At 40.8% G+C, this 23,572-nt stretch overlaps 1 protein-coding gene across 1 annotated transcript in view; it reads right to left on the bottom strand.

Moving 5' to 3' along the window:
- The window catches only part of DTNB (dystrobrevin beta), a 200,928-nt gene that overhangs the window by 163,969 nt on the left and 13,387 nt on the right, over positions 1–23,572 (bottom strand). The window contains exons 5-8 of the mRNA XM_019470972.1: positions 15,288–15,442; positions 8,086–8,191; positions 619–634; positions 289–302 (exon numbers count right to left, since the gene is read on the bottom strand). Of these exons, the coding sequence (XP_019326517.1) occupies positions 289–302; positions 619–634; positions 8,086–8,191; positions 15,288–15,442 (291 nt within the window). The remainder of the gene's footprint in view (positions 1–288; positions 303–618; positions 635–8,085; positions 8,192–15,287; positions 15,443–23,572) is intronic.

The raw sequence follows: 23,572 nt of genomic DNA, 5'->3' as shown, positions 1-23,572 counted from the left end.
TATAAATACAAACTTTTATTACAGTATTCTTTTACATGTGGTACTAATAGCTACATCTGTAAACAAGACATACTGCTACAAGGTTTTGTTTTGTCCCAGTGGACACAGGCCAGCAACATTGATGCATACATCCGTAACTTCTAAATTCTATTACTCCAATGTAAGATACAAATGATACTGTTAGCTAGGAGATAAAAATGCAATCATCTGCCTAATTCGGCAATACATACCACAAAGAGCCAAATACTCCAAATACTGCATTCCTTACAAAGCTGTATGTAATTTTACCACAGAAATCACATCTAGTATATAACGTACATGCCAAAGCTCCAGGCTTCAACTCTGACTTTCAGATTTTTCCATGGAAACTATTCAAATGAGTGGAAAGAGAACTCTTCTAAGAGATTACCGTCCTCAGCTAAAATCAATGAATAGAGGCCTGCTTAGGTGGCACTTTAGAGCAGGAATCTACACCTTCCTATTGACTAAGGCAGGAACCTGACCTCCTTGGTCTAAATTAACAGTGGTGAATACACCCAAACACTCTCTGGTCCTGCATTCTGCTGCCAAATCTCTAAACAAAACCTGATCTCTGGGACTAAACACATCCTGCTCCACTCATTGCTGTGGAACACTGCTTTACAACCTGTGATCTACGAACCACGTGGATCTGATGGACTACTTCCATGGCATCAACAGGTTATGATGAACAGAAGCAATCTGGCATGTGCTATACAGCAGCCTACATAGAAGAACCTTTTAAAATAATCTGCATTCCACTGGAAAGCTCGGGAAACAGCGAAACAGAAGAGACTGAAGTGCATTGCAGAATTTTTACCCAGAAAAGAAACAATGGGCTTAAAAACCTCACAGAATACTACCAGTGAGAGACACTCCAAGGTGCCAAGTCAGACGACGGCTCTAACCAGGGCACAGAAAAACACAAGTGTATCACAAGACCCAGCCTAAGTTGTGCAAAGGCTCTGCTGAGTAGTAGTAGCTTAACATCTGCCTGTACTCTGTAAAAACGCTACACAGAATTATTGACTTACACTACCCAAGTCATCACAGACAGGAATTAACATACCAGGGCAGCATGGACTGAAATATCTTTAGAGGCTTCTTTCTGAAACATGATTCCAGATGTTTGTTATCACTCGTACGTACAAGTGACACTGTGCCTTTTAGAGGGGTATCAGTCTCCCTAATTATAATGATGTCTACAGCAGTTTGTAGCTTCCTTTTCCTTTCTTTAAAGCAATTATCTGGAGAACCTAAATAGTTTACAACTGGTCTTTAAGGACGAGAGTTCAGTCAGAAGAGTCTTCCTTAATGACAACTTACAACTCGGGCAGTGCAGGAAATTACCTATTGCTGGTACAGAAGATTTTAATGCTACATTTTTCTTATTAAGCCTTTTTTTTTTTTTACCTACCGACAACCCAAGGACAATGCAGACCTCCATGAAAATGTCCAGATCCTCTAAAGCAAAAACTGAAAAAATTTTGGCTCCTGAGTATTCATAAAAACATTGTGCCAAAATCACAATACGGAAAAAAGAGACACTAGTTCCTCGATGGATGTCAGTGATACCTTCAGAGCAGCAAAGGACAGACTGAATCGAAAGCACGAGTTTCCGTCACTGGAATGCCTTTACCACCGCCAGGCTAATTCTGAAATAATTTTGAGTACGTCTGTAAACTTACATTACATTTCTTAATGGAAGCTAGAATACAAAGATACCTGGGAAAGCACAGAAAGAAAGAAAAACGTGAAAATCGGGCAATTCTGCTTCTGGAAAGGAATTTTCCCCTGTGCTTCAGGAAAAGCAGAGAAATGGCAACACAACCCACCCAGACACTGAAAATACTGCTCAGCCACTGACCTGCCCATCTGGAAGCGAGGAGGGGATGGCAAAGGGGGTAGAGATCGGACACAGGCCACCAAGGGGTGTCAGAGCTCTGCAACAACCGAGCGGGACCTCGGCCAACCTCCGCTCACCCTCCCACAAGGGGAATAATGTTGTTACAGGGAAGTTTAAAGATGGTCCATACCCTTCAACATCCCTGTCAAAACACCAGCATGTCTGGCACATCTTCCTAGGAAATCACCTTCCGCCTTTCAAGAATTGTTTTTTGGCTTTTTCACAACAACGGCATCATCACTGCAGGTCTGTGGATTTTTTTTTTTGCTTCCTCCCCCTGCCCCCCCTTTTTTTCCAAGGGAAGTCGAAAATGAATTCCACTGCGAGGCTCTACCTTTCCTTGTGAAAAATAAAAGATTCACCCCAGCTAAGGCTGCTTAGCAGCTGCTAAACACAAATTTTGTCATTTTAGGAAAGGTAGAAATTATCAATCCCATTCAGAAATTATTGAAATTATTTTGATCTTCTGGGAAAGTTAAAGATTTATTTGTCACAGAAGGCAGCCAAAGCTTGAGTTATAATACCTGACTGAAGAACGACCCGATACGGTTAAAAAAATGTTATGGAACATTTTTTAACTGGGAACTCTAAACAGGAACTGCATTCTCCCTACCACACACATTTGTTTTTTTAAAATTGTTGTATTTCAGGTAAGATACAATCCTTACCCTAAAGAGTCTACGAGCTAGCAAAGTATTTCTACAAACATTAACATAAGCTTAAGATAACAGCCATGGCAAGTTTAAAAGCCAGATATTCTTTTCTATATTTTCCCTTTGTTATAAATCGGAGAGGAAAAAAAAAAAACCAACATAGCCTGAAGACTTCTTCCACCTGCATTTACAAAGGATCCTATTTCTACAAAAGCATGACTAAACAGATTAGAATGCCTGCACAAAAGCATACTGTTGTTATGCTGCATATTAGCATGCAAACTGAGATGACGGCTCTCAAAAATAATGTGCTGGCCTATTTGTTTAGATCAATACTAGCAATCCATGGAGTTTATTTGATGCCTTGAGAAAGAAGATACGTTATTTTTTACCTGTAAATGTTATTTCTCCAATAAAACAAGCTCAGTTCAGAGCTTAATTGCCTTTTGCTTATATCAGAGTTGAAAAGACAACCAAGGAAATTGCAGGATTTTTTTTTTTTTTAAGGTGTCAAGCGAGGTGTTCAAGTGCCTCTGAAGTAACTCAGCAGTGATTGCCAGAGTAATTAATGAGAATATTTACAAGCTGTGAAGGAGACAAATATCTGGTTGGGAGGAAAGGTTAGGGAACAAAAGCACTACACTCTGACAAGGTGCAATCCAGAGAAAACTAACTTGCAGTGGAAATCAACAACCAACTCCAGAACAAGACTACTACTAAACACAAACTTAAAGGATGGATCTTTACGGACTGAGCCCATTTTATCAGATAAACATTGTTTACAGACTAGTGGTGGAAGAGGAGAACTTCAGGGAATGATTTAATGGGATTTTCATTGCAATCATACCTAGAATCACAAAATCACTGAATAGCTGAGGCTGGAAGGGACCTCTGGAGATCTGCTCAAAGCAGGGTCATCCAGAGCAGGCTGCTCAGGCCATTGTCCAGTCGGGTTCCAAACATCTCCAAGGATGGAGACTCTGCAACCTGGAAAACCTGATGCAGAGTTTGACCACCCTCACAATAAAAAAATTTCTTCTCATGTTTAAACAGGATTTCCTGTATTTCCATTTGTGCCCATTGCCTCCTGTCCTGCCACTGGGTGCCACTGAGAAGACTGTAGCTATGTCTTCTTTACTGCTTCCCACCAGTTATTTGCACATATTGATAAGGTCCCCCTGAGCCGCCTTCTCTCGAGGCTAAGCAGTCCCACCTCCCTCAGCCTATCCTCGTACCACACATGCTGCAGTCCCTTAATCATCTTTGTGGCCCTTTGCTGGACTCACTCCAGTAAGTCCATGTCTCCCTTGTACTGGAGAGCCCAGCACTGGACACAGTATTCCAGATTTGGCCTCACCAGTGCTGAACAGAGGGCAATAAAAACCTCCCTTGACCTGCTAGCTATGCTCTTCCTAATGCAGCCCAGGACACTGTTGGCCTTTTTTGCTTCAAGATGGCATTGCTGGCCGATATTCAACTTGGTGTCCACCAGGACCCCCAGGTCCTTTTCTGCTGAATTGTTTCCCAGCCAGTCAGCCCCCAGCGTGCACTGCTGCGTGGGGTTATTCCTTCCCAGGTGCTGGACTTTGCACTTCCCAGTGTTGAACTTCGTGAGGCTCAGGAGGAAAGAGACAGGCAAAATTATTTTTAAGACCTCACATTCTCATGAATCTGCACTTGGAGAATCATCTGATACACGTCAGAATACCCAACTTACAGCCTTGCAAATCTATTCTGAAGAAACAGTTCAGCACCTCTAATAAAGCATCTGCAGTAAATAAAAAAACCCCTGTGTAACACTAGAGAGTGAAGTTTACCTTGAGCAGGGAGGTTATTTATCATGAGCTGTCCTTTTGTCCAAGTTTTGCCCTTGAACCTGAAGGATCCGCCGTTATAATTTCCACTAGTAAAGGTGGAAAGGTTTCACAGTTCTCACAAGTTCTAGTATCAGATCACAACATAACAGAGGTTCATCAGCTAGAGAGACCTTCAGTAGCAACCCTAGTAAAGCAGGCTCCAGCATCCGAGTGGATATCAGTTACTCTCCCTATTGTGACTGCTGCTGATTTTAGTTTACACTGGACGCAAGAATCTGTCACTAAGAAATTGCATAGTGCTGAAACATAGGTGCCAGCTGTAGCTTAAAATTTAAAAACTGACTGTACCAAATTCATTAAGGGCCCAAATCAATGTCTGAAACTTAAGTCCTTTTAATAATTGTGGAGCACTATGAAACAACTCCAGTATTTGTCTGGGAACCTAATGCCTCAAGTTTCAGCTCCAAGATCGCCACAGGGAGATGCCAATTCCCACCCTACCCAGTGCTGAAGTTACCACCGTGCCAGTCCTGAACACAGCACTGAACGACTGGTCAGGATTCGAAGCGGAGGCAATGTCTCAAAGAAGTACATACTTGGGGCAGTAGCCCATTATCAAGCAATGGATGAAGACCAGAGAATCTTTGTGGCCAACTCTTTCCTCCAAATCAGAGGACTGGTTTTGGCTGGCTGGTAAGCTGACAAAAATCTGACTGAAGGCATTAGTACAACATACCACCATACCCAAAGAAAAAGTGATCCTGTTTTAAATCAGCATTGATCTCTGTTTCTTTCGTGTTTTTGCCTATGTTCTGGAAAAGTTTTCAATTGAAATGAGACAGGCATTCCTATAACCTTCTACAGGCATTTATTTCGACAAAATTTATGGGTTTTTTAATATATGTAGATATTAAAACATACACAACCCTTACAAAGTAACTTCATATTAATTTAGTCACTGAATCCACAGCAGTAACCATTGTCAGCACAAGCTTCACATCTTCCATCTTCTGCCTTTTAAACATTGAAAATAATCATTTAATAGGAGATATTCAATCCAGACCCATAGTGACAATGAACTCTTGCGTATGTCCTGTCCCAGACTTTAAACTATAAAAGCTTCTGGCTTGCTTTTTCCTTAGCAGGCACATCTGTAATCAGAGCTGTGTCTTCCCTCAACATTTCTTTTTCTACCACATGTCCCAGTAATCCCAAGCTCATTCCTTCTACTGCCTCTAACCTTCAGATTTGCTATTTTTACCTTCCCATAGTCAGGCCCCCAACGCCAAGCCTCCCTTAACAACTTCTGCTGTAGGGACATAATCCAGACCTGATCTCCCCCACCTGCTAAGCCTGCTGTGGCTTGCCACATACCTCTGCCATCAGCTGCAATGATTTCTCATCAACACTTTTAAGCGGAGGAACTGCTGCCTGACTCTGGAGTAAAAATACCACTTGCAACAGAATAAAAGTTTCTGAGGAAAAAAAAAAAAGTGGTAACTTAGAGCGCAAGAACACTGGCACGAATTATTGATGGTAACATAATTCAGCAAGCAGCTTGGGAGGTAGCTTTAGAAGAGGCTGATAAGAATTAGAAACATAATTTTAATGCCACAAACATTAAAAGTTATCAAGTTATCTGAATGCTAAACCTATGCATAACAAGACTCCTGTGTGTAACATAGGATTAAATCTGGAGGCTGGCTGGCAGAACAGATGAATGGGGAGAATCTCTGGCTGCTTGGAAGAAAGCACCAGAAAAAGGGGCGCTTATGCAACTGCTCCCAATGAAGATGGTTAGATTGGGATCTGCATATTCTAGCCCAGCCATATCCCACAATGAGGGCAACAGAAGCTGTCAGATAATATAGGAATGCATGCACTAATCTGTAAGGATGTATTATTCTGGGTATCTAGTAATTTCCTCCGGGTACTTTCAAGCAGAAAAAGAGATCAGACTATGGATTATCTCCAGATCTTTCCACCATTTCACTTCTATCCAAACATGATGTTTAAACATTTTGTCCTTGCCTAAGCAGCTCTGTGCAATTCTATCCTGATCTGTAATTCATATAAACATTTTTACTGCCTGTTTCCTTACCGTATTTATTCCACCCTGAGTGCTCTTCTTGAAGTACGAGTTTATAAGGGTAAGAGGATAGAGGAAGAAGAAAGCAAAAAGTTGCCGCTGCCCTTCTGTTAGTGCAACCTGTTATATAAGGAAGGGAAAGACACTGCAGTACTGTAGTTTACCTAATATTTTAACTAAATCAACCTCCCCACCTTTTTTGTAAGTTTTCCCATTTGATTTGTCTCCATGAAATTGCTCCCCTCAAAATTCTTTTTAAAATCACTGTTTTTAATGACACACACAGTTGTCAGGAAATGTCTATAAACATATAGAGCAAAATTGGGAAATTCACCTTCTCTTCTGTTGCAATAAAGAAAAGGCCCATTGAGCATTGCAACTCCAATCCTGTTCACTGCTGAACAAATGCAGATTAAATTCACAACCAGACATGCTTTGCAAGAGGATCAAAAGATGACAATGAAACAAAAGCCAAAAAACCACGTATCAAAATCACAGCAGTACTTAACCATGTCACAGGCATAAATGACAAGAAACAGAATGGAATATAAATCATGAAAACTTAGCTAGAGACTGACTGCCAAGCTGTGCCTGTAAACAGCTAGGCAAAAACAAGAGTCTAGAGTTTATCTACCTGTGTCTTAAAAGGAAGAAGTCTATACACTTTGAAATGACTATAAATGCATTAAGCGGAAGAAGAGGTAACAACTAGTAGGGCAGGGGTTTTGAAGGATGAAAACATGATTTTACTCTGTGGGGAAGGAAACAAAAGATGAAGTTTGGTTTATGGGTGAAGAAAAAAAAAGAAGTTTTTTTTTTTCTTTCTAGAATTCACATACAAAACATCATACACATATACTGTGTGCAACTTTACAATAAATTAAACACACCACCTTTTTGGCCACTAAAAACAACAAATAGTTTTGGTACACTTGCACAACCTTCTGCAGGAAACCTTTTTGCTTCCCTGAACTCCATAAAGCCCTCTCAACCAGATGACTCTTTCATCGCTCTTTCTCACTGTTAATCCCCAGTTTTCCATCTCTTATTGCTCCTTAAATACTTTCCATAGGCAGTAAACCCAGGAAATTTTAGCGAAGAAAAGGTCTGGAAGTGAGAGGAGCTCTGCATTTACCTCCCATAGTGAGCACTGAAGTGACTCATGCTCAAATGCTACTCAAGACAGACATCTGAACGGGTACCAACATCGTTGGGAGTTAGCACTTGAACGCATATGTTAAAGCATAGTTCAAGTGAAGTTTTTTAAAAGTTTCAGAATAAACATGAACATTTAGAAAATATTGGTTTTCTGCTGCTTGTTTTTTCATCTTCCACTACTAGCGATGCTAGAACTCTAAAACTAATCTTGTTTTGCATTGCTGCTGATCATTTCATAAAGAATCAGTCTACATCCCAGAAGCGTAGAACACTTTTCACCCCAACAAAAGTCTGGGCTTAAATGCTCTGGGACTAAGACCGTTACAGTGGGAACGATGCAGGCATTACGTGCTTCGTTACGTGAGAAAGGACAGCATATTTACGTATGTTGAACAGAAACCCTGCTCTGACCAGATGTTTCAAACGAGAAAATATTCCGTTTACCATTTTCAACATGGGCAAGTCTGTGCATGAGAGGCAGCCACACAAGGCACTGAGGAGGTGGATCAGCCATCAATGTGTCTAAAAACATGTTTAGCATGATCTTTTTCTGCAAAGAAAAAAGAAATACAACTTAATTATAAGAAAAATTTCAATTTTATATACCAAAAACTACTTCAGCCTTAAAAATCTCTCTATGACTCAACTTCTGTCTACCAGGAATATTTCATATGCTATAAAGAGATAAAAATCACAACTTCTTGGCTCAGGGAGTTTCAATCTATATTAGGCAAACAGTAACACCACAAAGAAGGTATTAGTATAGACGCGATATAATCATACAAAAATAAATGATAAACAGATGAACAGAATGCTCCAAGAAATGGAGGACTAGTCAGTCAGGATTGGTTCCCAAGTTGCAGTTAAACATTCTTATTTTGAAGAGGGATACAACAAATGTGAGCGGAGGTTATTTAACAATGTAGAAAACAGTATTTCAAACATACAGACAACACTGAAAAAAGTAGACACACACAAAAAAAAGAGTAATTACAACTAATCTCCATACATGACCCATACAGTAAATGATTTTTTTTTAAAGGCAAAATAAGGAAAAAAGAGGCAAGGGGAGAATTAAGCTAAGATTTTAAAAAACTGTCAATAAAAAAGAAATTGAAATGAAATCAATAGGAGAAGGAAGTCAGGCAACATGTTAAGAGTAGTATTTTCTAAGGTTTCAAATTCAAGTGAGCAAGAGAAAATTTCTGCTGCAAATACAAACAGATGGAGATAACTGGTAAGAAAAACAGCTAAGAATATTATGGATACAAAGAAAGAATATATTGGCTTTTGCATACAATAAGCTAGATGCTTAAGAACTTCTCATAGGCAGAAGACCAGCTGGTCAGATCGCACTTTTTTCTCACCTTAGCATATGGCTGTGTTACTCCAAAAAGCATCCACAACAGGGAGGGTAAGCAGAGCTAGAGGAAAAGTCAGTCTGGTTTTCTAGGAGCTGTGAAATTAATTGTAGCTTTCACTTGCAACTATCATGCCAAAAATTAAGGTGGTTTTTGTCTGGTTTTTGGGGGTTTTTTTTGGTTGTGGGTTGTTTGGGGTTTGTTTTGTTTTGTTTTTTTAATTAAAGAGACGGTTTCTATTTAAAGCATCAACAGTTTTGTGAGTAGTAGCAAATATATACATCTAATACCTCTGCGGCTAACTACCCTGGAGACATAATATGGAATTATAATTATCTATTCCAGTTACCGTTAAGGAAAATTCTAAGAAATATTTAACCTTACTTCTTCCAACTTTTATAAGGTGTCCTTGTTCCAGTCTCTCTGCTTAGTAAATGAAACGCCTTTCCTGAACAGTTAACTGCTGCTACAAGAGAGTCCAAGAATTTCCGTTGCCAGATATGACATCAGACACACTACCTGGAAAAGAACGAACGCCTGGATCTTGCCTGGCAATCCCAGCCTTCCCTCTGCCTCACAGCCAAGTCATCCTTCGGGTTATTAATAACAACACACGGTCAACCTACCTTCTCCACTCTTTGGGGGTGAAGAAATCCGAAATCTTTTAACAAATGCACATCTCAGTAAGGCCATGAAACACTCTAAATATGCTGAATGAAGCCTTCTGATAGAAGGAGAACCACAGTTTTTAACTGGGAATTAACTGATCGTGGTATGTGATGTCTGAGACCAGAAAGGGCTGCTCACGTAACCAGGAACCACCGTGCTAATGATGTTAAGTGGCAGCATTGTCTGTAATTGATGTGCAGATTGTATGTTTCAAATCTTAACATAATTTCCTAGTTGCTCACTTGTATAGGTATTGTACAACTTCATAAATATGCCTCCAAGTTTCCCAATTTTGACTTGGCTCTCATCTCTCATACTGTTTCATACACAAGAGTATGAAGGTTCCTCCAAATAATAAATACGGCTCACAGACAGACAAGTTTTCTGGAGACAAGACTCAGGATCCATTAGACATCACACCCATTTTTAAGAAGTGTAAAAAGGAGGATGCTGGGAATTACCAGTCAGCCTCACCTCCATGCCTGTTAAGATCACGGAGCAGATCCTCCTGGAAAACATGTCGAAACATATGGAAGACAGGGAGGTGACTGGAGACAGCCAGCATGGCTTCATGAAGTGCAGCTCACGCCTGACTAATCTAGCAGCCTTCTATAATGTGACTGCATCAGTGGACAAGAGAAGAGCTATGGATGGCATGTACCTGGACTTCTGTAAGGCCTTTGATACAGTCCATCACAACATTCTGGCCACTAAATTGGAGAGATACGAGTTTGATGGATGGACTGTTAGATGGATAACGAATTGGCTGGATGGCTGTGTCCAAAGAGTTACAGGCAATGGCTCAAGGTCCAAGTGGAAACCAGTGACGAGTGGTGTCCCGCAGGGGTCCGTACTGGGACTGGTGCTGTTTAATATCTTCATCAGTGACATAGACAGTGGGATCGAGGGCACCCTCCAGGCTGGGGGATGAAGGGATTGAGAGCAGCCCTGCCGAGAAGGACTTGGGGGTACTGGTGGATGAAAAGCTGGACATGAGCTGGCAATGTGCGCTCTCAGCCCAGAAGGACAATCGTACCCTGGGCTGCATCCAAAGCAGCATGGCCAGCAGGTCGAGGGAGGGGATTCTGCCCCTCTACTCTCCTGAGACTCCACCTGGAGCACTGTGTCCAGCTCTGGGGCCCACGGCACAGGAAAGACACGGACCTGTTGGAGTGGGTCCAGAGGAGGGCCACAAAAATGATCAGGGGGCTGGAACACCTCACCTATGGAGAAAGTTTGGGTTGTTCAGCCTGGAGAAAAGGCGGCTCTGGGGAGATCTTATTGTGGCATTTCAATATATGAAGGGGCTTGTAATAAAGATGGAGACTGACTTTTTACCAGGGCCTGTAGTGAAGTGACAGGACAAGGGGCAATGGTTTTAAACTGAAAGAGGGTAGGGTTAGATTGGACATGAGGAAGAAATTTTTATGATGAGGGTGCTGAGACACTGGAGCAGGTTGCCCAGAGATGTTGTGGACGCCGCATCACTAGAAGTGTTCAAGGTCAGATTGGACAGGGCTTTGAGCAGCCTGATCTAGTTGAAGATGTCCCTGCCCACGGCAGGGGGGTTGGACTAGATGATCTTGAAAGGTCCCTTCCCACCCAAACTATTCTATGATTCTATAATTAGACAGTGATACATGATACACACAGTGGCAGAAGAACCTAAACCTAGCAGGAGAGCTTCTTTCTGCTATAGACAAGGATGTTCCTCAAAGAAAAAAAACTGGTTCCCTTTAAGCAGTGAGAACCTTATGAGTTGTCAAAGCCTGTGTATGGAGTGATGCAACTTCCATGTAGTTCACAAGAGGGCAGTACAGACACAGGCTTTGGGGGATTTTTTTCCACTGATACAGGTAGGATATTTTGCAACGAATTGATCAAAAAGAATCATGCAGCATCGTCAGTACTACATCTTGTCTGTCTGGGCATAGGCATTCTCCGTAACGGCTGAGTTGACAGGAAAGCAAACAGCAGTCTCCTCCTCCTGGAAATTATGAACCTGTCAGAGAAGGAGCCTAGATAAAGCCCTTTCTTGTAGCTAGTCTAACATTTCCTACTGGGTTCAGAACCCAACCATGGAGCAACCACAAAAACATCACTCAGTCACCATTTGTGATGCAAAAACAACCAAATAGTCTGCCAGCAGGTTCCGAACTCCAAGAACATAAACTGAAAATTAGTAAATGTGAAGGCACAACCACTCACGAGGGTCAAATGCTCCCCAGGAGAAGAAATGCATTTCTGCATTGATGCTTTCTGTAATCACCTGCTTACTCACTATCCTATTGTAATAATTGTTTTCAGAATTGCTGTTAGCATACCTACTTGTCTTAATAAGCTCTGTAGTCTCAGATCTTCTTGCAGGTGGGTGCAGTGGCAGGTTATACCAATGCTATTCTTATAGTTAGAAGAATACCATAGGCTTGCTTCAATAGCAAAAACTCAGACAGTTTTATTGTTACACTGCCAACATGCTTATTCCAACAAGTTGTTAATGCATATATTTCCCCACAAAATACTGGCACAAAACCACATCCCCTGAGCCAACACAGAGATATGTGATTTTTAAGTCTACAGTGATCAAAACAAGTTATACTGATCTAAACAGCTGTGTATTAGACCCCACCTGTATCTCTAACTGTCCTGCATCTTGTGCTTAAACTGCAACTCTATCAGAGTATTCTTACACCATCCTTTATACACAGGACCATCCTGTCCTTAATAAACATATCCTTATTACTCGCTTTAACAAGACCGCACATCCTGACCATCCTTCTGACACTGTTAAGCTTGTGCAGTCAGTTCAGCTATCAGCCATACCATCCATGAAGCCTAAGTCAGCCAATGCTTCAGCAAAGCTTTTATGTGAGTAACATATGCACAAATCAATGCCTATCTAGGCCTGCTTGTACGGTTTGTGCTGCTGAGTTTCAACAGAATAATGTGCAGTTTGACTCTACAGAAGCCAAGCTCCTGGCTCCCAAGCTCCCAAGTCTCTGAAGTAAACTTCTCAGCTCAGCAGAAACACTGCAATTGAACTGCTCTGTAAATGAGATATAAAATGGACACACCTCTGCAACGACAGGACAGGCTGTGCCATAAACACAGAAAGATTCTGACTAAGGCAGGGAATGTCATGGTAATACAACATCTCTATGACAAATAGACGGACTGTAGCCAAGTGAACAAAAGTCTTAAGAAAAGTATGACATGATATCTTACATCTGTGGAAGCCCTCACTTGACCTAGAATAGTAAATTATTACTGGAAGCTCTTTATACATCTGGAAGCCATCACAAAGAATGCGGCTCTTGCCAAAAGCATCCCAATAAACTCCATTTTGCGTGGGCAACAAGTTTGAATTATTCCATCTGTGACCCAAGAAATGAAACAAGAGTTGTGGAGCGTATACAACCACTGACACTTTTTGCCTATCTGCCCTTTCACCACTCAGACAGCAGCACATTATTAGCCTTTTGCACTCAAAGAAGTGGCTCCCAGAACCAGGACCTCCATGAATAGCCAGGAACCACAGCTGGCCAGGAAGGATTTGTCTCTTGGTAGTTTAAGTAACACCAGGGAATGTTCCTGGCACTAAAACTCAATCATGCATGCTTTTATGTTATTAAACCCGTGCTTGATTTAACCACTCACTCTCCCAAATGATTCCAGCATCCAGATCAGGTGTTAATATCAGCTAGGAATCATTTTTAATAAACAGTTTCCATGTAACCACCCTGCTTGAGGGAATAAGAGTGTTTAATAGCATGGAAGTGGTTAGACCGTTCCAGTTAGCCTTAGGACCACAAAACTGCTCCTGGCACTGTTTAGTTAACTAGTACAGATGTAGCTTATAAGTCCATCATGTAAATGCCAAAGTCTACTGCACAGAGGTCTCTCCAATGCCATCTGGAGAGAATTTCAGCAAAATGATAGGCTGTAACAGGAGAATATCACAGAAGTACCTTTGGGAAGTTTATTTTCAAACCTGGGAGGCATAAGAAAATGAAATTAAATCTAAGACAGATTGTCCATCTACTTCCCAGGACCTGTTTTGCTTCAATGTTTTCAAATAAATGAAAGAACTGTCTTGGGGTACAGTGTATATCTGGATTAATTAAAAAAACATTACCACTCTCTACAAACCTGGCCTTACACTAGAGATTTTGTTTTGCTGAATAAGATTAGAGCAAAGGAATTTCTAAAAGTGAATCAATATGAAGAATTAGCTTTCTCGTTCATGGGAGCCAAAGTCAAAGAGCGCTAAGACATGCTGCAGGCAAGCCACGTGCGAATGGGCAGTTACTACACCTCACTTGGCTACCATGGTGAGATCTGCATCAAGTATCTTAGAAACCTCAGTCAACTGTCAAGGTCTAGCTAGCTATACTAGCCTCTTCATGGGTAAGTGAGAAACGGTCACTTCCAGAGCGTAGGCTTCACAACAAAACTAAAAACCCATCCCCATTGCCTTTGCAGACAATGGAAAGAGCACGTAGAGCTTAGAATCCAATGTCTGACTTCTGAAGTGAGGCTCCGAAGTGAGGCTGTGGTTTTACATTCAACAGCAGCGCCACTTACACAAAATTTGATTTGATCGGATCAGTTTCCCTAGGTGCATAAATGGCTTGCACTGACATAACAGAAAGGGTGGCACGTCTGCGGGAACAAGTATGGCTGACAAATGCCTCAGCCGGTATTGAAACAGAAAAAAAAAATTTATTAATTAAACTGTTAGTAAAACAAAACTGTCTTCAGTAGCTCACAGATGAGCTGCAGCCCTCATCATTTCCTAAATCAAAGGCTGTTTCCTACTGTGTTGTATTTCAAATATACTAATTGCTAATTAACTTAAATTTAGCAAAAGTGACTATAAATTCTAAATACTTCAGAAATATTTCTTCCACAACATAACCAAGACCAGAGTATAAACATTTAATTTTAGGCCTAAGATTATCTAGATTCGTGTTTACAGTTGATTTAAGGATTATTTATACTATTTACATTATCTCAAATTAGAAACAAATCCTTGGAACAATTAAATTACAACTAAAATGTATAAAGAAATAAAAAGCTCTTTTAAGATCATTACTACAACATCTGCTCCAAACATTACTTGTAATGGAAATGTTTTGGAAAAAACAGCTATACCAATAAGCACAACAGTGAAATTGATTTAAAAATAAACTATGTGTACACAACATATTTAATTTGTACAGACCCAACCAACTAGCAAGCGATTTGTTGAAACTAATACTCTTGACATACAAGAAAGCTTAAAAAAAAAAATCAAGGGAAAATAGTAAAAATGCCGTGTTTCATGTTTTAGAAAAGAAATAGGTCATCCTTGCTGTTCTTCTGATGGGGAACAGAAGTGTCCTTTCAAGGAGGGGGAACAATCTAAAATTGTGCAAAATCCTTTAATTGCCTAAAACCTAGACATACTATTTAAATTATCCAGACTTTCCTCAAACTGCTTAGGTTATATAGTGTATATTGCCAACCCCGCTCCCTCCAAACCCCATACAAACTACAACCAAAGCAGCCGGTGGACTTCAGAAGAAAGCACTATATTAACAAGCAATACAAAAATCCTGTTTTGTTAACTCTTACTTGTTGTGGGAAACAGGTCCGTACAGAATGCTCTGTGTATCCAAAAGAAGGCCCCTCAAACACAGCTGTTGGAAGTTTTAGAACTTCTTTCAAAAACTGATCAAACTTTGTAAATATCATTAGTCCATTTGAATCTGATATTTGAGAGAAAATATCTGTAAGGAAATATAATAAAACCCTATAGTAAATACATGCTTACTACAGAAAATAAAAAAATTATTTCAATCCATTTAAACCCCAAGAAATTTCTTTTTGTTTTGTTCTGAACATAATTTCTTATCACTTGCTATCAAGATAAAACTTATAAATGAACATATTCAAACATGCTATGATATAAATCTTCCTGTTTCCTCCATCCCATCTCACCCAGTCTTGAGAAAAGATTCTGCCAGTGCATTAACTGTAACAGCAAGAAAGCAGAAGCTAGGAGGCATTATAGAAGTTACAGAACATCACATCTTCATGTTTACACCTTCAAAATAAAACTACATAAAATCCTTTGAGAAGTCTCCTAGAATTAAAAAAGTTGTAAGAATCACAAAGTCAAAACTCCTGGTAAATCTGGTGCACATCAACGGCATGTTGAATTTAAGTAACACAGCATTAGAAGAGAGCATCAGAAATAAAGCAGTCAGAAACCGGGGTGCAATGACTGCCATCTCCGAGGATAAAACACGTGAGGCATGCAGCTGAGTAGATGGGGAAGAGGAAATCTGATCTAATTTTATATCAGAGATGCTGCGCACACTGAAGAGCTAGAATAGGAACTTCTGTCCTTAGACAAGAAAAATGTTTATGATGAGACGAGGTATGCTTTTCAATTAGCTATGTGGGGCTAAATATATTTCTGAAACCAAAAAGAGGATCGAGCAAGATGTTCAGCAATCCTGTGTATATATGGAAAAAGAAAGATAGGGAGGGTGGTCCCAGAAGGTGGCAGGGAGGAGGGCAGCTCTGCAGGTATCTTCACTCCCACGCCATGCTCCTAGCCACGGGCACGTGGATGGAAGGATGTCTCCTGAGCCTCCTGCTCTGGAGTCCCTCTATCCCCTTACCGCACAGAGCTCAACTCCTCCAAGCCCTCTGCTCCAGCCATTCCACACGACCAACCCAAAGCTCCCAGCTCTCATGTCTCAGGAAAGGTAAAAAATACAGGAGAAGATGTGTAGATAGCATTATAAGAAAATGATGTCATATAAAATACTAGGACAGCTGCATACAGATAAAGCAGAACTGTCCTGGGATCAAAAATCTCTTTGGAAAAGACAAATCTCTCAAACAGCAAAACTGAGTCTCTGATATACTTGCAGAGTCAAATTACTCTATAAATGAAGATTTCTCTAATAAGAGCACTAATATTAGTAAGACCTAAAATTTTCGAAGATGTGACAGATACCAGAATTCTTCACTAAACACCCACTGAATCATCTATGAGGTTATTTAAGACACCATCCGTAATTAAACATCAAAAAGGATATGTTGACAGAAAATAAGCGATCAAAACTAGGTCAATAAAAAAAAAAAAAAAGACTATTTCAGAAAGGAATATTCCTAGTAAACTAGAGAAATTATTCCAATCTCCTGAACGAACGAGCTCATGAAGAAGCCTACAATATCTAAGTTAAGGGTGATAAAGCTATTTGGAGTTTGTATCACTGGCTAAGCAGACAAAGAAAAAAAAAAAAGATCAGTGGAGGTGGGGGGGGAATGCTGTGTTTTAGAAAATTAAGACAAGCAGAAAAATTAAATTTTACCTGAAAATTGAACGTGGAAGAAAAGTCAACATCAAAATGCACACAAATGAAAACTATGGAAACAACTAAAACTAATTAGAGCGCCAAAATTCCAGAATCCTAATCCATTCTAGATCAGAATCATTCCAGAACTGTCACATGCACAAAAACTGAAGGTCTAGTAATGAATCTGTCAAGGTGGGACTGGTAGAACATGACTGGAACATGACAGTACTTCTACTTAAAAAAGAACAGAAATCTTCTGGGCAAATACGGTCTACTAACCTGAACTCAACAGTACGCAAGATCTAGATGATTTTAAGGAGAAAGTTGACTAAAGCTATGGAAATAAGTTGAAAATGAGAAAAATAGAACCACCCAACAATATCAAGGTAAAAAAAAAAAAAAAAAAAACCCACCAAAACCAAACAAACCCCACTAACCTGTATCTTGCGGTCATAAAAAAAGTGGTTTTACAGTCAAAGTAAAGTTGAACTCATTTACATGAGAAACTTTCACATGGGAAATTACCAGTGAAATTGGAAAAGATAAAGATTAGTAGGATATAATTATATAGCCATCTGCCCTTTTAAAGGGCAGTAAATTACCCTCAAAGAGAAAACCTCAAGCTAAACAGTGGCTAACAGTATAATTTCTCAAGAGCTCACCTCAAGGTCACAACAGGCATGTGCTAATAAAGTTTCCTGATGACAAGGTATATACTTTAATTCTCATAAAATTTCAGTTCAGTGCAACTATGCTATGAACTTTTTTTTTTAAACCTGAGAGAATAAAAAATTTAGAAATACAAAAAACACTGCTCAGTCCCCAAAATGCCAATGTAAAATGGTACTTGTGCAACTCACTATTTCCTTTTTTCAAATGTTTGTAGTAAAACTTTTACATTAAGAACAGAGCTCATAATATCATCTGTTAAACCTGGCCAACAGTTCCCTCGAGAACCTCTTTTCAGTTGCTTGTAACTGCCAAATTTGACTGTTCTGCATTTTCTGATCATGGTGTTTGCCTGATGCTTTGTACAGTTTCAGCTGAAGGCTCCACCATTTCTCTGAGCAAGTTAAAAACAAAGCAACAAAAACCTGGCACCCTCATTTTCTAGGGTCTTGACCTTGACTGTATCCTGCGTCTCACAATTCCTATGAAGCTGTCAATTTTTATCGTACAAATTCATAACATATTTGTTAAATACTGGGTTTAATACCAGTAAAATCCAAGAAAATAAATTTAACAGATGAATTCGTTTGACTGTGCTTTTGTGTGCGTGCGTGCATGTACATGCAGGTTTTCTGGCATTAATCCAAGGTATGTATTAAGGTCAAAAGGACAATCCAAGGAAATACAGGCCAGTCAGCCCCACTTCGGTTCCTGGGAAAATCATGGAGCAAATCTTCTTGGCACACATTCCTGGGCACAGGAAAGAAAAGGTGACTGGGATCCATCAGTATGGACCTACTGAGGCTAAATCACACCTGACCATCTCGATTGTCTTCTGTGATAAGATGACTGAACTTGTAGGTGTCATTCACCTCAGCTCAAGCAAGGCTTTTTACTCCCCCCCCCCCCCCCCATATCTTTTGATGTGTGATGGTGTGTTTCAATGTTGAGAGTGGATTAAATACGGGGCCTTTTTTTTTCCCCCCCCCCCCTCCCCAATATTCCAGTATCCAATCTGGGATGTCACAGTCTGCATGGGTGAACAACCAGATGGGCGAGTAGCTGGTTGGATGATCAGGCTTGGAGGGTAGTGGATAATGGGTCAAATTCTACATGGAGACCAATAAAAAGTGGACTACTGCTGGAATCTGTCCTCTCCAACATGTCTATTGATGATCTGGGAGAGGTGCCAGAGTCCACTCTTGTCAAGTTTGCAGATGATGCCAAATTGAGGGGACCAGGTGATACCCTTGAGGGCAAGGGCTGCCACCCAGCAGGACCTAGACCAGCTGGAGGAATGGGCCAGCAGGAACTGTATGAAATTCAAAAAGGACAAATGCAGAGTCCTGCCCTTGGGAAGGAAGAGACTCTGGCAGCGATCCAGGCTGGGGACTGCCTGGCTGGAGAGCAGCTCTGCTGGAAAGGTCCTTGTGGGTTTTGAGGTCACAAGCTGAACATGAGCCAGCAGCATGCTCTGGCAGCAAAAGTGGCCAACGGCATCCTGGGCTGCATGAACAGGAGCTCAGCTAGTAGAGGGAAGTGATTATCCTCCTCCACTCAGCACTTGTTAGACCTCCTCTAGGTACTTTGTCCAGTTTTGGGACCCCCCAGAATCACAGAATTGTTGAGAATCACAGAATATGAAGGACAAACTCAAGTGAGCTCTGTAGAGGGCTACAAGGATGGTCAGCGTGCTGGAGCACTTATCCTTTGAGGACAGGCTGAGGAAACACCAATTGTTCAGCCTGGAGAAGATAAGACACTAAGACCTAATTACACCACCCACGCACCTACAAGGAGATTATGAAGATGCTTTTGGAGGAAAATTTAGTGATTAGGGTTTGAGAGCTAGGTATCAGAGAGGTCATAAGTCTGGGACAGATGCTGGAGAGAGCAGAGGATCTCAGAGGCCCCAAGGACCAGCTACTAGATAGATGAACATCTAAGGCCAGTCACTGGAGGGATCCATATTGTACAGGCATGTGCATATATGTATATATTTATGCCACTAACAGACTTTCATCCTGATCAGGCTGAGGAGGGAACAGAACCAGGTCATTGGTGCTGTTCATATTCACATGGGTGTTTTCTGTCTGTGTTGATCCGATCCATGTGGCTGTGTGTGCGTGTTCCTACTGGGAACGCATGCCCATCCTCACCACTGGTGGACTGGGGACATGACACTGCAGCAGCCTTACCTCTATCAGATCAGCTGTTGTGGCAACTCCTAACATTTGTTATAAACAAATGAGATGTAAAAAAGCCTGTATAAAATCATGCACTGAGCTTGTTCAGTTTGAATAGATGTGATACCACAACAAACCACATATTATTACTACTACTACTTTGGTCCACTGATTAGGACTAAAACAAATAACTCCCCTTTCACCCCCACTCCTCCAAAAAACAAAATACCCTCTCCCCAAAATCAAAACCCCACAATTAGACTAATTTATCTACAGCAGATTAACCTTCAGGACCTTTATTATGTGAAACCTAGTATTTAGCATACATTATTGTATGAATTTTGAGGGTGAACTTCAGTAAGCACGAAAGGCTTATCAGAGCCAGATGGTGAGAGGGAAAAAGGAGCTAGTGAGGCAAGGGAGCCAAGGAGCACCACACAGGTAGAGCCAGTCGTTGGAAAAGTCAGACAGCCCTTAAAATGAGCAGGATGGAGTCTTGATTTACTTGAAGTTCTGTTTGCAATTTACTTGCAGAAATGACATGGAAGGAAACACTAATTACTTCACAACGAATCTACTTGAATGCCAAAATGAAGTCATCCGAATCCACAAAATTTGGCATTTTTATACGGCATTTCTTGGGCTTAAAAAGCTATGACAAAAAAATCATAGAGTTCATAGCAGTAGGCTGGCTTTACAACTCCTACCTTGCACACCACGTAAAGGAACTCCTTTGCAAGGAATATCATGTCACAGGAAATAATCTTTTCCAGAGACAGCAAAGTGGTATCATTGAACAACTCCCATTTCATATGTGCTGCCAGACACTGTATGGACTGAAAAACACTCCATTTGTTCACATTTTCAGATTTAAAAAAAAAATAAGCCTGTGCATATGCAAGTACAGAGACCAAGTTACTATCATTCATATAAATTATGAGATGGGGGGGGGGGAGGAAATTTACAACTTCCAGGATTTCCAGAAAGCCTCACGTTCCAGCTGAGCCGGAGCTGACAGCCTGCTTAGGAAAGGGAGCGGAGGCAGTGCAGGAGTGGGGGTAGAATCAGGGGAACAAGTAAACTGGAAACAGAAGTTCAGTGATGAAATGGGTCAGTAATCAGAGACAGGTGGGAAAGACAGGAAAGGGAAAAAAACAAGACAGCATATTCATAATGATCAGAAGAAGAAATAAAGAATATGAGAACAGCTGAGGCAGATCAGATCAAAAGTCTGTTTATCCCAACAGCAGATGGCTCTGGCAAGCACGTTGCCCAGAATATTCCTCCGCTCACTGAGAGTATCTTTGCATTCAGCAACCTTTGATGAATTTGCCTTCAGCGAAATTGGTTCAAGGAGTAATCGACTGGTGTAAACGTTTGATACCAACAACATCCTTTGGTAAAGTTTAAAGACGTATTGCTTTTTGCTGTTTCAATCTGTCACTGCTAATTTCAGTTACAGCCCTTTAGTTCTTGTACTGGAAGAGGAAAGGAGCAACTGTTTTCTGTTCACCACTAACACGTTGCTCATGATTTTAAAGAACACTATCCTTTCACCACCATTTTTCTTTCCAGGTTGTAGAATCCTGCTCTATCTAGTCGTTCTTCGTACAGAAAGCTTTCTCTACCTTTGATGATCTTTGTTGTTGTTCTCAGAAAAGATGTATCAGAACTGGAACGGGCAGAGTACCAGACGGGGGTACTAGAGCAGCACTCATTCAAAGCATAAAGACACCATGGATTTATACAGTGCCTTTACCTCTCCGCTTTGTTCTTCACGTCCTTCCCCTCTGTAACATTTCATATGGTTTTTAGCCATTACTAAACAGAGTGTTAACATCTTCATAGAAGTATAGCTCCAAGATGTCTCATCTGAGCAACAACAACTTTCTTAGCTCACCTTTCTCTGCATCGCATTAGGATTCAACTTCACTCCTCCAGCATACACCACTTTACATATATTCACGCTGAATTTCACCTACCTTTTTATTTCACAGTTACTCAGTGTTGTCAGATGATACTACAACACTTCAGCCTATTTTAGCTTTTACTACGCTGATTTACTTTGTATCAAATTGTCACCTTTCACTGTATCTTTCCAGATCATTTATGACAGTGTTAAAAACAGTTTAGGTCCAGCACTATCCACCAACCTCAATATACAAAAAGGATGTTTATTGCTCTTTTTTGGTTCCTTTTAGCAAATCTTCTACCCGCACAAAGACCCCACCTTTAATCCCTTTCATCAAACTTTTAAATGTCTTTAAGCATTTGATAAGGGACCTTCGTGAATGCCTTTCAGAAATCCAAGAAGTCTGTATCAGCCAGAACCCTTTTGTCCATCTGTTTTTTTATTGCCTCCTTTAATGAACTCCTGGGGTTTTATAAGGCATCCCTTCACAAAAGCCATTTCCCCCAACAATAAAATCTCATTTATCCATGCGTCAACTAATTCTATTTTTATTACTAACAGCTTGCCCAGAACGTGTGCCAGGTATACAGGCCTGCAGCTCCCCACATCTCCCCTCCCAAACTTCACATGACACTTTCTTCTTCCCATTCCCTTGCCTCTTAGAAAGTTTTCAGAAAGACAGGTAACCAACAGGTAACAGTTCAGCTATTTTATTACTTTTATTGAGTTCTGGTGATACTCAGAAACTTACCCTGCTAACAACATGACACATTTCCTCTCTTATCCTCTGCCCTCAGAAGGTTTACAAGATCCTACTGTCCTGAATCTCAGATTTTCTCCCACACTCCACAGAAAGCGGTCCTTTGACCTTGTCTGAAAAGTCCACAGCCTAATTCTATCCTGGTTTAGAGAAAGCTTTTCCCTCCTGCACAGATTTCCTATACTCCTAAAAATCTCAATTCCAAATTAGCCAAAATCCCCTTTTCCTGGACAATTTTGTTAATCATGCGCCGAGGCTCTGCCTCTGTGTCTAACCTTGCACATGGCACTATGAGCATTTAGAGAATAACAGTGAGCTGGTCCCAGTCTTCAACTTTGTCTCCAACTAAGCAGAGACAACAACGAGAGCATGAGGGGACAGAGGAGTATCCAGAAGTGACAGAGGAGTGTCCACAGCAGATGATGCATGTGAAGAAAGTGCCATGACCATACAAAGCAGTGGCAAATCAGCATTACAGTTACAGATAAAGAAATTTTTCTTTCTCAGTTGACTCATAAGATACTACACCTGACAGAACAACAAGAAGAAAACCCTCACCAAAACCAGGTTTTAAATAGGTGTGGTCAACAGTTAGTCCTGTCATAAGAACTAGCCCAGAAACACCAAATGGTGGCAAGTCAGTGCGAGCGACATACTGAAAAGGCAAGGACAGGAACTGAGTTTTAACACTGAATTAAAAAAAGACAGAAGTGCTACTGTCCAAAATATGTCAAATATAAAGCCGCATGCTCTTTGAAAATGATGCTCCACATCCAAACATAAGTGCACCAAGAAAAAAGGGACAGCAGACACTGGAGGAAAGATCCCAGAAGTACAATGCAAACTAAAGGTCAGATGACCAGGTCCAGAGGAGGGCCACGAAAACGATCAGCGGGATGGAACACCTCTGCTATGGAGAAAGGCTGAGAGGGTTGGGGTTGTTCAGCCTAGAGAAGAGAAGGCTCCGGGGAGACCTTCTTGCAGCCTGTCAGTACTTAAGGGGGCTTTATAAAAAAGAT

The sequence above is a fragment of the Aptenodytes forsteri genome, unplaced genomic scaffold, assembly GCF_000699145.1.
Source record: "Aptenodytes forsteri isolate BGI_AS27 unplaced genomic scaffold, ASM69914v1 Scaffold192, whole genome shotgun sequence".
In the NCBI taxonomy this organism is placed as follows: Eukaryota; Metazoa; Chordata; class Aves; order Sphenisciformes; family Spheniscidae; genus Aptenodytes; species Aptenodytes forsteri.
Note: the sequence above shows the minus strand (reverse complement) of the source record. Positions and strands in the feature narration are given on the sequence as shown.